Raw genomic sequence first — 13,734 nt, 5'->3', positions numbered from 1 at the left:
TCATTATTCATCAAAAACATGAAAATTAAAACTGGTACACACAAATGTGGGTATTTGATTTACATAAAAGGTGGCACTGAATGGGCAGGAAAAAAGGCATCTAGTTATCCATATGGAAAACCACTCAACATTATACCACATCCAAAACTCAATTCCAGGTAGACTACAGATTTAACTGTGAAAGGAAAACAAGAAAAGTTCTGGAAAGGTAGGGGTAGGGGGGTGTGTGTGTGTGTCTGTATCTGTGTCTGGAAAGGTAGGGGTGTGTGTGTGTGTGTGTGTGTGTGTGTGTGTCCGTCCATGACCTTGTGAAAGGAAAATATCTTGGACCTCCAAAATCACTAAGCTAAAGGGAAAAGTCAAGCTGGAAACTGCTTAGGGCAAAGCTGCCTCCCACTGTATTCAACGTCACCCCTCTCCTCACTGAGATAAATATATATCTGATTGCCTTCTTTGGGGAGGCTAATCAAAAACTCAAAAAAAAAAAAAAAAAAAAAGGCAACTGTCTGCCCAGTGGCTTATGCAGGTGGAGGTGGGTGGATCACCTGCAGTCAGGAGTCCGAGACCAGCCTGGACAACATGGTGAAACCCTGTCTCTACTAAAAACACAGAAATTAGCCGGACATGGTGGCGGACACCTGTAATCCCAGCTACTTGGGAGACTAAGGTAGGAGAAGGGAGACTAAGGTAGGAGAATCGCTTGAACCTGGGAGGTGGAAGTTGCAGTGAGCCGAGATCATACCATTGCACTCCAGCCTGGACAACAAGAGCAAAACTCCACTTCCAAAAAAAAAAGGCAAAGTAACCATTTGTCTCTCATCTACCTGTAAGCTCCCTCCCTGCTTTGAGTAGTCCCATCTTTCCAGACTGAACCAATGCTGATCTTACATATGTTGATTGTCTTATCTCTCCCTAAAATGTATGAAACAAAACTACGCTTTGACCACCTTTGGCACAAGTCATCAGGACCTCCTGAGGCTATGTCATGGGTGTGTATCCTCAGCCTTGGCAAAATAAACTTTCCAAATGAACTGAGACCTGCCTTAGATTTTTGGGGTTCACAACCTCAGAAATAGAAAAGACAAATTTTTCTACATTAGAATTAACAGCTAGTGTTCATCCAAAGACATTAACAACAAAATGAATATAACAATGAATAAGACAGAGTGGGGAAAAGTATTTCAATAAAAATAACCAAGCAAGGTTTCTTACTCAGAATATATAAAAAATTTCTACATCTCAAAAACAAAAAGACAACTCATTAGGAAAATGGGGAACAGATCTGAGACGTCACCTTACAAAAAATGTCATTCTAGGCTGGGTGTGGTGGCTCATGCCTCTAATTTCAGCACTTTGGGAGGCCACGGCAGGCAGATCACTTGAGGCCAGGAGTTCAAGACCAGCCTGGCCAACATGGTGAAACCTCTGTCTCTACTAAAATTACAAAAATTAGCTGGGTGTGCTGTCATGCACGTGTAATCCAACCTACTTGGGAGACCGAGGCAGGAGAATTGCTTGAACCTGGGAGGTGGAGGTTGCAGTGAACCGAAACTGTGCCACTGCACTCCAGCCTGGGTGACAGAGTAAGACTCTATCTCAAAAAAAAAAAAAAAATCATTCTAATGAAAATGTATTCATCAGTAGTCACTAAAATGCAAATAAAAACTATAATAAAATAGAAAAGAATGACTGAAATTAAGCAGCCGAAAACTTTATAAGTAAAAAGACTTATAATACTAAATATTGAGAATGTGCAACAATGGGAACTCTGACACACTCCTGGAAGGTGTGTAAATTACTGCATCAATTTGAAATACAACTTGGAATTAACAAAACTGAATGTAGGCACACCCTGTTGAGACAGCCAAGGGTAAAGGGGTTCCCAGAAAAACTGTTAACTGGCCTGCGCACTGCCTGGCCCCTCCTCTTCCTGCATGGTACTTGGGATTCAATCTGCGAGGCAGGAAGCACATTAGCCAGGACTCTGGTTTTGCGGAGAATCCTTGTTTCCCATTTTTCCTTTTTGCTCAATAAATTCCATTATTCTCATCCTTCAAAGTGTCTGTGAACCTAATTTCATGGCTGTGTAACAAGATCCGGCTCTTAGCTGAACTAAGGAGGAAGTCCTAGAACACTGTGAGCCAACAATTCCTTGTTAGGTATATCCAGCAGAAATGCTTCCACAAGTGCATCTAATATACAAAAATGTCCACAGCTGCATTACTTGTAAGTAATGTTCTAGCCTGTGGATATGCACATGGTAGTAAGTGCCTCATGTCAACTAAGGTGTGCATATCCACAGGCTAAAACTCTTCAGACATGCAAAACTGATTAAAATTTAGGAAACTGGTGTTGAGGAAAAGTAAGATAGTCAGTTTAAGAAAAGACATGGAAGCTGCCTGTAGATAGTGACAATGTTCAATTTCTTGCTATGGGTGATTAGGCAAACATTCAATGTATAGTAACTCACTAACATGTAGATTTCTGTTATATGCACTTCCCTCATATTATATTTCACAATAAAAGAGTTAAACTAGGAAGTGTTAGAACTCAGAAAACAATACTCCAAGCCAAGCGTGGTGGCTCATGGCTGCAATACCAGCACTTTGTGAGGCTGAGGTGGGTAGATGACGTTATATCAGGAATTTGAGACCAGCTGGGCCAACATGGTAAAACCTGATCTCTATCAAAAATACAAAAAATTAGCCGGGTATGGTGACATGTGCCTATAATTCCAGCTACTTGGGACACTGAGGCAGGAGAACTGCTTGAACCCAGGTAGTGGAGGTTGCAGTGAGCAGAGATCACACCACTGCATTCCAGCTTGGGCAACAGAGCAAGACTCTGTTGCAAACAAACAAACAAACAAACAAACAATACTCCAAATTATGGTGCTTTGGCATGCTGAGATGCTGAGTTCTTTAAACTAAAGGAGATTGGAACGATTCAAAGGCAAAATTTCTGACCTTCTCTTACCCCTCTTTTTCCCTCAAAGTGAATCACAGAAACCTCTTTCCCAGCGTGAGTCACAGAAAGTAGAACTCCTCTTCCCAAAGCAAGCCATAAAACCTAGAAATGTTACTCTCCTTTTTCCCTTGAAAATCCTCATTCTAGAAAGGTCCTGCCCCATACCTGGAAGAACGGAATGCTACATAGGTCTATAAATCTGAACAGGCCTTGCTGGGTTTGCTCCCTCAGTCTGTTTAGGGTAAAGATTTTAGGTACACAAGGAATTTTCTTTTGGAAAAATTATGAGGGAGCATTACTGCACCAAATGTAGGCAAGAGGGACAACATCTGGAACTTAGGCCATTCTCTTATGCTCGTTAGTACTTCCATGCCCACTATTAAAGATTAATGGGGCTGGGTGCAGTGGCTCACGCTGTAATCCCAGCACTTTGGGAGGCCTAGGCTGGTAAATCACTTGATGTCAGGAGGTCAAGACCAGCCTGGCCAACATGGTGAAACCCCATCTATACTAAAAATACAAAAATTAGCTGGATGTGGTGGCGCACACCTATAGTCCCAGCTACCTGGGAGGCTGAGACAGAGGGATCACTTGAACCCGGGAGGCAGAGGTTGAGGTGAGCTGAGACTGCGCCACTGAACTCCAGCCTGGGCAACAGAATGAGACTCTGTCTCAAAAAAAAAAAAAAAACCTACATCAATAAAGATTAATGCAAAAGAGCCAGGTGAGATGGCTTAAGCCTATAATTCTAGCACTTTGGGACGCCACGGCAGGCAGATCACTTGAGGTCAGGAGTTTGAGACCAGCCTGGCCAATATGGTACCCTGTCTCTAGAAAAAATACAAAAATGAGCTGGGTGTGGTGCACACCTGTAATCCCAGCTACTTGGGAGACTGAGGCAGGAGAACTGCCTGAATCCCGTGAGACGGAGGTTGCAGTGTGCTGGGATCACATCACTGCATTCCAGCCTGAGTAAAAGAGTGAGAATCCATCACACACACACAAAAAGGTTAATGGAAAACTACAGCAACCAAGAAAAAGGCAGGACAATTGAAGATCCATCAAAAGGAAAGTTTTATTCCAACCACAAAGAACGCAGAACAGAAGTTTTAGCTGAGACAAGAAATACTGAATGGGTAGTGAAACATGACAGAGGTATCTACTACGGCCTTGGGACCAATTATAGAAATGAGGACTGTAGTAAGCTTTTAACATTTTCTCTTTGCTTACTATATATATAGTAGAAGATATTGAAGGTAAACTTTATAAGGTAGTCTTTAGTTAACAGAATATTCAGAGGCACTATGAAAGAATATATATAAATACAGCTAGCAATGATTGTTGTGTTTGTGTGTATCCTTATTTGGAGGAAAGGGTAAGAACTTCATTTGTATAAAGGATAGTTATATCTTGCTGGTAGACACAGACTGTTGAATGGTGTTTAGAAGCATTCAAAAGGAAGCTGAGCAGCCAAGGGAGTAGACTGTGACAGTTTTTTATTGCCTCTCCAAACATACTGGCTCTTAGCTTCAAATCTACCCTTTATTGCCCTACTTTGTGACAAGGATGTGAATTCTGTAAAATGTTCTCCTTTGCCAACTGAAAATATTACAGCTCTATCAGCAGAGGGTGCTAGAGGAACACTTCAGTAGGACAGTCTTTACTCTGCAATTGGGGGGCTTCCTGTCTCTGTCCCCAGCTTCAGGGGCCATCTGCCTCTTGGTAGTTGGGAGGGGACTCTCCTATGTGCCACTCCTAGTCAGCGGCTTCCTTCCTAGCATCCTTGACCAGATGACTGTAAACCAGCTCTGGCCCACAGCAACTCAGTGAACATCTCTGCTATTTATTGGGCTGCAACTAGCATATTCTTCAACAAAGTCTGAACTCTACAGTTACGGGGAAGGGGTCTCCCTTTCAAGTTTGCTCTGTCCTTGGAAATTCACCCTCCGTTGTAGGGTATTCTGCTTTATCCTTCTTGGTAGCTTGATCCCTTGAAATAGTTTAATTTTAAAATTAAACTTTACCTGCTCAGGCCAGGCACAGTGGCTCATGCCTGTAATCCCAGCGCTTTGGGAGGCCAGGGCGGGGCAGACCACTTGACGTCAGGAGCTTGAGACCAGCCTGGCCAACATGGTGAAACCTTGTCTCTACTAAAAATACAAAAATTAGCTGGGCGTGGTGGAACACACCTGTAATCCCAGCTATTCTGAAGGTTGAGGCAGGAGAATGGCTTGAACCTGGAAGGTGCAGGCTGCGGTGAGCCAAGACCATGCCACTGCCCTCCAGGCTAGGCAACAGAGACTCTCTCTCAAATTTAAAAAAAAAAAAAAAAAAAAAAAAAAATCAAACTACCTGTTCCAATTACTGTGTGGTTTCTGTATTCCGACTGAAGACGCAAAAATTATTTACTGCTTAATATATGCTAAGCACTATTCTAGGCAGTTTATTTGCAGTAACTCACTAATCCTAAAAATGAACCTATAATAGCCTATTATAAATCTTTCACGCAAAAGATACAAATTCTCTATTCAGTATTATTCTTTAGAATAAAGATTAAACTTCCATAATCATGTTTGCTGAAAAGTTCATGATTACATTAATGCATATCCTGACTTTTCTAAAATCTCAAACATTCCTATTATTTATTTAAAAAGACAAACATTGTCTTAATTACAAACTACCAAGGAATTACTGCAGCTGATTAAGGGCTATTAAAAGTCCTCACAATACATTCTTGACTATTCAGAACAGCAGGAGTGCTAAAAAAAAAAAAAAAAGACTACTAATAATCTTAAAACATAACTGTAGGCAGTTATCTATCCAGTTTATTCAGTTCTCATGAGCTAACAATACAAATTCATTAATGTGAGTTTCACAAATTCCTTTTCATGAAAAGGAACAACAGCCAAAAGGCAGAACTACTATATATTTATAAATACACTCAACAATATGTGTTACTCAACTAGTCAACAGCACATTTCGTTTAACCAAAGGCCAATGACATCAAGTTTCAGGAGTTAAGACATGAATTCTAAAATGAAATCTAAATCGAGATATCCCATATCCTGACATTTATGTTAAATATTTACACCACTAAATTAACTACAATTTGAAGTCTTATTTTGAAAGCCTAGAAATTTCTTCTCAACGTTATGGGAAAAGAGTCATTAAAAATTACATTTTTATGCCACCAAAGCATAAGTTGAGTCCCCAAAATCTTAATAATTACTAAGAGAATTCCACAATTGACCTCTTTTCGCCATCCTTCTCTTCCTTTACCTAGTAGTTACGATGAGAATTAACCATTATTTTTAACAGCCAGGTACTCAGTTCTAAGAGCTTTATAATAGAGTAAACCATTTATTTCTCAGAACTAGCTTATGCTATGAAAGTGGTTCTATTATTTGGCTCATTTTACAAATGAGTAAAGTAAGGCATAAAGAAATTAAGTAATTTGCCCAAAAAAATGGTAAAGCAGATATGAACTCATGAAGTATGGCTCCAGAGTGTGAGTCCTTATAGACTTTCGTTGAGAGCATTGATAGTGGTTTCCTAAAACCTCATGACAATACTTAAGTAGGTACCATATTATCCCCATTTTTCAGTCAAGAAAACTAAAATTTGTCCCAAGTCACATAACTAGTGATGAATTTTAACCTAGTTGATTTACTCCAAAAACCAGTTTCTTAACTATTACATCACCTCTCTGCATCCAATAACAGCAATGAATCCAAAATCCATTAGATACATCAAATTGTACATAAAACTTATTTTCAAAGAAGAAGAAGATAACATGTCATGATGTAAACTTGATTATACCCTTAGAAATACAAAAGATTAACTGATTCCTGCCAAGTATTTCCAATGGTGCCAACAAGCAAAGACATTTAAAAGATGTATCACCAACTGAAAGAAAATATACATCCTATACAAAATAGTTTAAAAGAAAAAATAAATGGTTGTAATATTAACTTTGCCTGCCATATGCAATAAGCAGCAAATGTAAACCTACCTGCAAGGAGGCAAGACCATGGAGTCTTTCACAAGCACAGATCCAGAAAGCAGGATGTACCAACATCTGGCAATTGTTTCTGAACTGTTTAAATAAGTAAATAAGTGAGTTTAAAAATATACATGACCATATGTATATGAATTCAATATAAGATATATTCTGATAATAGTACAAATAATTCAAAATTAAGTAACACTACCTGGAAATTGGGATATTTTGCCTGTTGCCTAAGGTTTCATATAGACCATGTTTACATGAAATAAAAGTATAGGCCGGGCGCGGTGGCTCAAGCCTGTAATCCCAGCACTTTGGGAGGTCGAGAGGGGTGGATCACGAGGTCAAGAGATCGAGACTATCCTGGTCAACATGGTGAAACCCCATCTCTACTAAAAATACAAAAAATCAGCTGGGCATAGTGGCGCGTGCCTGTAGTCCCAGCTACTCAGGAGGCTGAGGCAGGAGAATTGCCTGAACCCAGGAGACAGAGGTTGTGGTGAGCCGAGATCGTGACATTGCACTCCAGCCTGGGTAAAAAGAGCGAAACTCCATCTCAAAAAAAAAAAAAAATAGGTATAATCACTATCTTAAGGTATAAATTTCATAATATGTTTATTATCATCTTATTATATTATTAACTTCACATCCTTCATTTTTGTGTACTAGATCATGTTTAAGATTAACTTAAATATTGTACTGTATCTGCATATTAGAAAATTTTCATGTTAATAATTTTATGTATATTGAAGACAATGTAATTTGGAAATCATACTTTTATTAATTTTTTTTTGAGACGAAGTCTCACTCTGTCACCCGGGCTGGAGTGCAGTGGTGTGATCTCCCCTTACTGCCATTTCCAGCAACCTCTGGCCTCCCGGGTTCAAGTGATTCTCCTGCCTCAGCCTCCCAAGTAGCTGGGACTACAAGCGTGTGCCACCACACCCAGCTAATTTTTTTATTTTTTAGCAAAGACAAGGTTTCACCATATTGGACAGGCTGGTCTCGAACTCCTGACCTCGTGATCCACCCACCTGGGCCTTCCAAACTGCTTGAACCTGGGAGGTTGAGCCACCATGCCCAACCTGTTCTTTTATGTTTTAACTTCATTTTCAATTACAATTTAGATCAGAATGACCTGTTTACTTCTTCTAATTTTTATTACAACAAACATAAAAAATAATCCACCCATGTTTCCATTTTATATGTGTTTGGGAGATAAATACCAAATGACTTAAATATGTCAACATTTTAGTTAGGTTAAATCTCCAATGGAAATCCAGTATCTTGTGAGATACTAGTTTATATAATCTAATTTCCCTCTGTTTCTCTCTCTTTCAGATATTTTTATCTACCACATGTAAACCTCCAATTAATTCCAATGTCTAGATGATTCTAATATCTATAAAAAAAAAACACAAAAAACCAAATCTTTCCTCTGAACTACAGAACTATATACCTACCTGGCTGTTCATTTGACATGTCACTTGCATATTTAAAAGACGACTCAAGTTCCACAGTTCAGAGTCTACTTCACTAACATGTCCTTCACACTTAGATCTTAAAGCATTCTCTCTTCAATAAATTGTAGTGCCATTCTTCATTCAGAAACCATAACATCCAGAGTAAGGTTTCTGAGTCAATACTATTGCTTATCACAAAAAGGGAAAACTGTCAGCTTTCCAGCAGCTATATAAAAATTCTTCTTTTTTTTTGTTCCAAGAACTATTACAAATTCTTTATATCACTTTTCCTCTTAACCAAGGGAAGGTGCAAATCTCCTACTTAAGGTTCTTTTGTTTAAAAATCCTACTTGCTTTTTTTGAACAAGATTTTTTTTTTCTTTTTAAAGAGAAGTGGATTTGCTATGTTGCCTAGGCTGGAGTGGGTGGCTATCAACAGGTAGAATCATGACAGCAATACAGCGTCAAACTCCAGGTCTCAAGTAATCTTCCAGCCTGAGTAATGGGGACTACAGGCATGCAACACTGTGCTGGGATGAAATACGACTTCAAGGCACGCCCATAATCCCAACACTTTGGGAGGCTGAGGCAGGAGGAGAGACTATTCAAGACCCGCCTGAGCAATACAGAAAGACCTTAGCTCTACAAATAACTTAAAAATTGGCCAGGTATGGTGACGCATGCCTGTGGTCCCAGTTTCTTGGAAAGCTGAGGTGGGAGAATTGCTTGAGCCCAGGTAGTCAAGGGTGAAATATGACTTTATTATTTTATTTTAGTTTTATTTTTTACAGAGTCTCCTCCTGTTGCCCAGGCTGGAATGCAAAGTGATTCAATCATAGCTCAACGTAACCTCGAATTTCTGGGGTTAAGCAATCCTCCTGACGTCAGCATTCTCAGTAGCTAGGACTACAGGTGCATGCTACCACACTTGGCTAACTTTTTAATTATTTGTAGGCACTGGGGTCACACTGTTTTGAGCAGACTGGTTTCAAACTCCTAATGTCAAGTGATCCCCCTGGTTTGGCCTCCCAAAATGCTGAGGTTATAGGCATGAGCCACCAAACCAACCTGAGATGTGGCTTTAAAAAAAATCAATAAGGAATAAAATCAATTAAGGATAAATTTGCCCACAATTAATATAAAAGAAAATTATGATTAGATACCACCACAAGCCTACAATTTTTATCTCAATTGGCTGAGGTCTTCACGGAGCTGTCATTAAATTCTCTGTAAATGCAGGAAAGATCCTGAAGATCACTCCCACAACCAAAAGAGCCATGTCAACTCAGGAATCAGAAACTATTCTGACCTTGCAAAAAATTCCACCCTAAGAACACTGGCAAATCATCTGATAAATAAACACAAAGCACATGAAATCCTTTAACATGGGGCTATGCTATCTCTATCTCTTTGCCAGCAAATGAATGCAATAATAGATCTACTCCAGAAAAGCGAGATATACTTAATTTCAACAGATCTTATTTCTTTAAAGGCTTCACACTGCTCCTAAGACAAAGACAAAAAAATTTTTTTTTCTTTTTTTTTTCTGAGATAGAGTTTTGCTCTTGTTGCCCACGCTGGAGTGCAATGGTGCCATCTTGGCTCACTGCAATCTCTGCCTCCCAGGTTCAAGTGATTCTCCTGCCTCAGCTTCCCAAGTAGCTGGGATTACAGGCATGTGCCACCACACCCAACTAATTTTGTATTTTTAGTAGAGATGGGGATTCTCCATGTTGGTCAGGCTGGTCTCAAACTCCAGACCTCAGCTGATCTGCCCGCCTCAGCTTCCCAAAGTCCTGGGATTACAGGCGTAAGCCACCATGCTTGGTCAACAAAAAACTCTTAACAAGGCTTCCACATGCCTCTCCAGACCTCTCTTTTTCTTTTCCTTTGCTCCTGACACTGGAAAATATTAGCTTATTTTCATTCTATCCAATGAAAAAAAGAAAGTATACATACTCCTTTCTCTGTCTCTACAAACCTCTAAACTGAAACTCTCAATTAACTTCCACATTGTTTTAAATTGTTTTTTATCATTAGCCAGATATAAATTCATATGCTTAATATTTTAAAACAGCTTGAGATAATTTACATACCACAAATATACCCATCTTAAGTGTACCACTCAATGATTTTTATGAAATTAAAAGAACAGTGCTAGTATCACCATAATCCAACATTAAAACATTTCCATCACCACAAAAAGTTCACTTATGCCTGTCTTATAGTCAACCCGTTTCCACCCAACCGTGACAACCAGTAATTCACTCTGTACAGAGTTGCCATTCCTAGACAGTTCACATAAATGAAATCATACAATATGCAGTCTTTTCTATCCTGTTTCTTCCGCTTAATGTTTCTGAAGCTCATCCATCACGTGTCGTACTTCACTCCTTTTACTGCAAAATTTTTTATTCTCCTATATAAATATGCCACATTTTATTCATCCACTAACCAACTAATGAACATTTTTACTGTTTCCTGTTCTAGGCTAGTATAAATGCTGCTGCTATGAACATCTATGTACAGTCTTTGCATGGACATATGTTGGGTAAATACCTAAAAATGAAATTGTTGGGTCATATGGTAAAATTGCTTAACTTTTTAAGAAATTGTCAAACTGCTTCCTAAAGTGGCCATACCAGTTAATATTTCCACCAGCAATGTATGAGGATTCTAGTGTTAACACATCCTTTCCAACATTTATCTATCTTTTGGAATATGTCTACTTTCCATTAATTTATATTTATACAAGGATTCATTACATAAGTTATATACCTTATTATATAACAACTATTAACATACAATTGGTAATATGCTTTATAATTAATTTATGATCTACCTTTTTATTATAGCTATTGTAATGGTAAAGCCCTATCTCAATGTTTGTGTATGTTGTAAATTAGGGGTCTAAATACACTTTTTGCGTGTGAATATCCACTTGACCCAACAACCATTTGCTGAGCTATGTTCTCCTCATCAAAATGCTTTCATACCTTAGTCAAAAATAAACTGTTCATAAACATAAGGATTTACTTCTGAACTCTCGATTGTGTTCCATTACTCTATACTCTACACTTTTACTTAGTAACACTTAAATATAATTATTTTAATTTTCTCTCCCCTACTACATGATAAACTCAACAACAGCAAATACTGTCTTCTTATCATTCTTTACCTAGGGCGAAGAGAATACACAGCAAACAAGAATTTAATAATAAATACACAGATGAACAATGAATGAAACAGCTATTAAAATCCATATAAATCCAGTAAATACTATAGAAATAATGATAAATGCAATGTGCAGGTAATGAAACATGAAACTCATGATTATTCTTATACATTAGTTAAATCTATTTAATAAAAGAGGTCACTATCACAGCAGTAGACAAAAATACAAAAAGAATTTAAAATACAATTGAGATTTCTAGAACATTAAGAAATATTTGGTGCATTAAAAAAACAAATCAATAAAGCTTTGTTGAAAGACGTAAGTTGATATTAATATATTTTACAATAATCTTTCTAGCCATTAAATGCCTTTTATAGATTTAATTTGACCTATATCCAAATAGAACTCAACAAATATTCTAAGACACAAAAAAGAAAAAGGAATGGATATATAAAAGAACATTTTGAAAAGAAAGTAGTAACAACATATTAAGTCTAGTCCTACAAAATAAAAACACCAATACTTAAAGTGAATAAGGTCCTTTATACATTTTAGCAAAAAACAACAATCACTGTTCATACTACTCCTTGAAATAAATTTCAGTTTAATTAAAGGTTTAGTTAAAGCTAAGAAAGCAATTAAGAAACATGTTTCCTAGGAAAAAAGAAAACAAAGAATTATACTTGTAGAAGAAAATAACATTTAATTCTGAATTGTATTAGCCCATACAAGTTAAAACTTAAATAAAACAAAAAGATGAACAGAAAATAATTCTAGAATGTAATACAATAAAGAATAATACCTGTAATACGTACCAGTGCATAGAGAAATGCGTTACTATTTCAAGTAGTAAATGAACAAAAGATGAAAGCACACAATTTTTAACAGGTACACAGAACACAGAGTAACTGGTAAACAGAAAATGCAAATGAAAACAACTCTGAAATACTAACCAAATTCACACATATTATCCATTTTACACAGGGTGTAATAAAAATTTATTCACTGCTTACTAATATTGCAAATTAAAATCACCACAACCTCTTTTCCAAATCAACAGAGCAATACACAGCACAAGCTACAAGGATGCTGTAACCTGTGCTCCACAATGTTATCCCAACGAATTATCACAGGGAAGTAATTCTCATTTTTCACAACAAAATTTCAGATGAATTTTTTCTTACTGCTTATCTATGTTTTCTAATTTTGCTAAAATTACATGTGCAATAATAAAAATACAAATTATTTAAAAAATCCAATATGAAAAATCTATAGGTAACTTTGGGACGCCGAAGTGGCTAGATCACATGAGGTCAGGAGTTGGAGACCAGCCTGACCAAAATAGTGAAACCCCATCTCTACTAAATATATAACAATTAGCTGGGTGTGGCAGTAGGCCACCTATAATCCCAGCTACTTGGGAGGCTGAGGCAGGAGAACTGCTCAAACCCAGGAGACAGAGGTTGAAGGGAGCCGCAACTGCGCCACTGCACAGAATGAATGAGACAGAATGAGACTCTGTCTCAAAAATAAAAATAAATAAAATAAAATATATATGTAAAAAAGACATCATGTAAGTAATTTAATTATCTAGTATTAAAGGCAACCTGAACATCTAGTAATACTACAATGATTTAACAAATCATGGTGAGGCAGGAGAATCAGGTCTGGAGACAGGAAACCTAAGGCCAACCCATGGCTGCCTTCTCGGAATTGGACTAAGGAAAACCTCACCTGTCCATGCCCAAATGACAAAGGGCCAGAGGCTCCTCCCTCTACAAAACCCCCTCTCCCTTATGTCACAAATGGGAAATGCCTCTAATTCAGGTGTCCCCAAACTTTTTACACAGGGGGCCAGTTCACTGTCCCTCAGACCGTTGGAGGGCCGCCACATACTGTGCTCCTCTCACTGACCACCAATGAAAGAGGTGCCCCTTCCTGAAGTGCGGCAGGGGGCCGGATAAATTGATAGTGAGCCAAGCCTCCACTTCAGCCTTCATTCACACATGGTGTAACCAACCAGAGACCTCTAAAGAGTACTTACGGGTGTTAACAAATTCTTTTAGTTTAATAGAACCCTAAAGAACATTGCAACTGGGGCTCTTGAGCCACTTGCTTGAGCC

General features: G+C 38.1%; 1 protein-coding gene across 15 annotated transcripts in view; it reads right to left on the bottom strand.

The window, feature by feature from the left end:
* The window catches only part of RAPGEF6 (Rap guanine nucleotide exchange factor 6), a 246,205-nt gene that overhangs the window by 190,175 nt on the left and 42,296 nt on the right, over positions 1–13,734 (bottom strand). For 14 of the 15 annotated variants that reach the window (XM_074381725.1, XM_074381732.1, XM_074381717.1 and 11 more), the window contains one exon: positions 6,980–7,063. The exons of the other annotated variant lie outside the window; for it this stretch is intronic. In XM_074381725.1, coding sequence (XP_074237826.1) covers positions 6,980–7,063 — 84 coding nt within the window. The remainder of the gene's footprint in view (positions 1–6,979; positions 7,064–13,734) is intronic. 15 annotated transcript variants of the gene reach the window in all.

Source organism: Saimiri boliviensis, chromosome 1, assembly GCF_048565385.1.
Source record: "Saimiri boliviensis isolate mSaiBol1 chromosome 1, mSaiBol1.pri, whole genome shotgun sequence".
Taxonomy (NCBI): domain Eukaryota; kingdom Metazoa; phylum Chordata; class Mammalia; order Primates; family Cebidae; genus Saimiri; species Saimiri boliviensis.
Note: the sequence above shows the minus strand (reverse complement) of the source record. Positions and strands in the feature narration are given on the sequence as shown.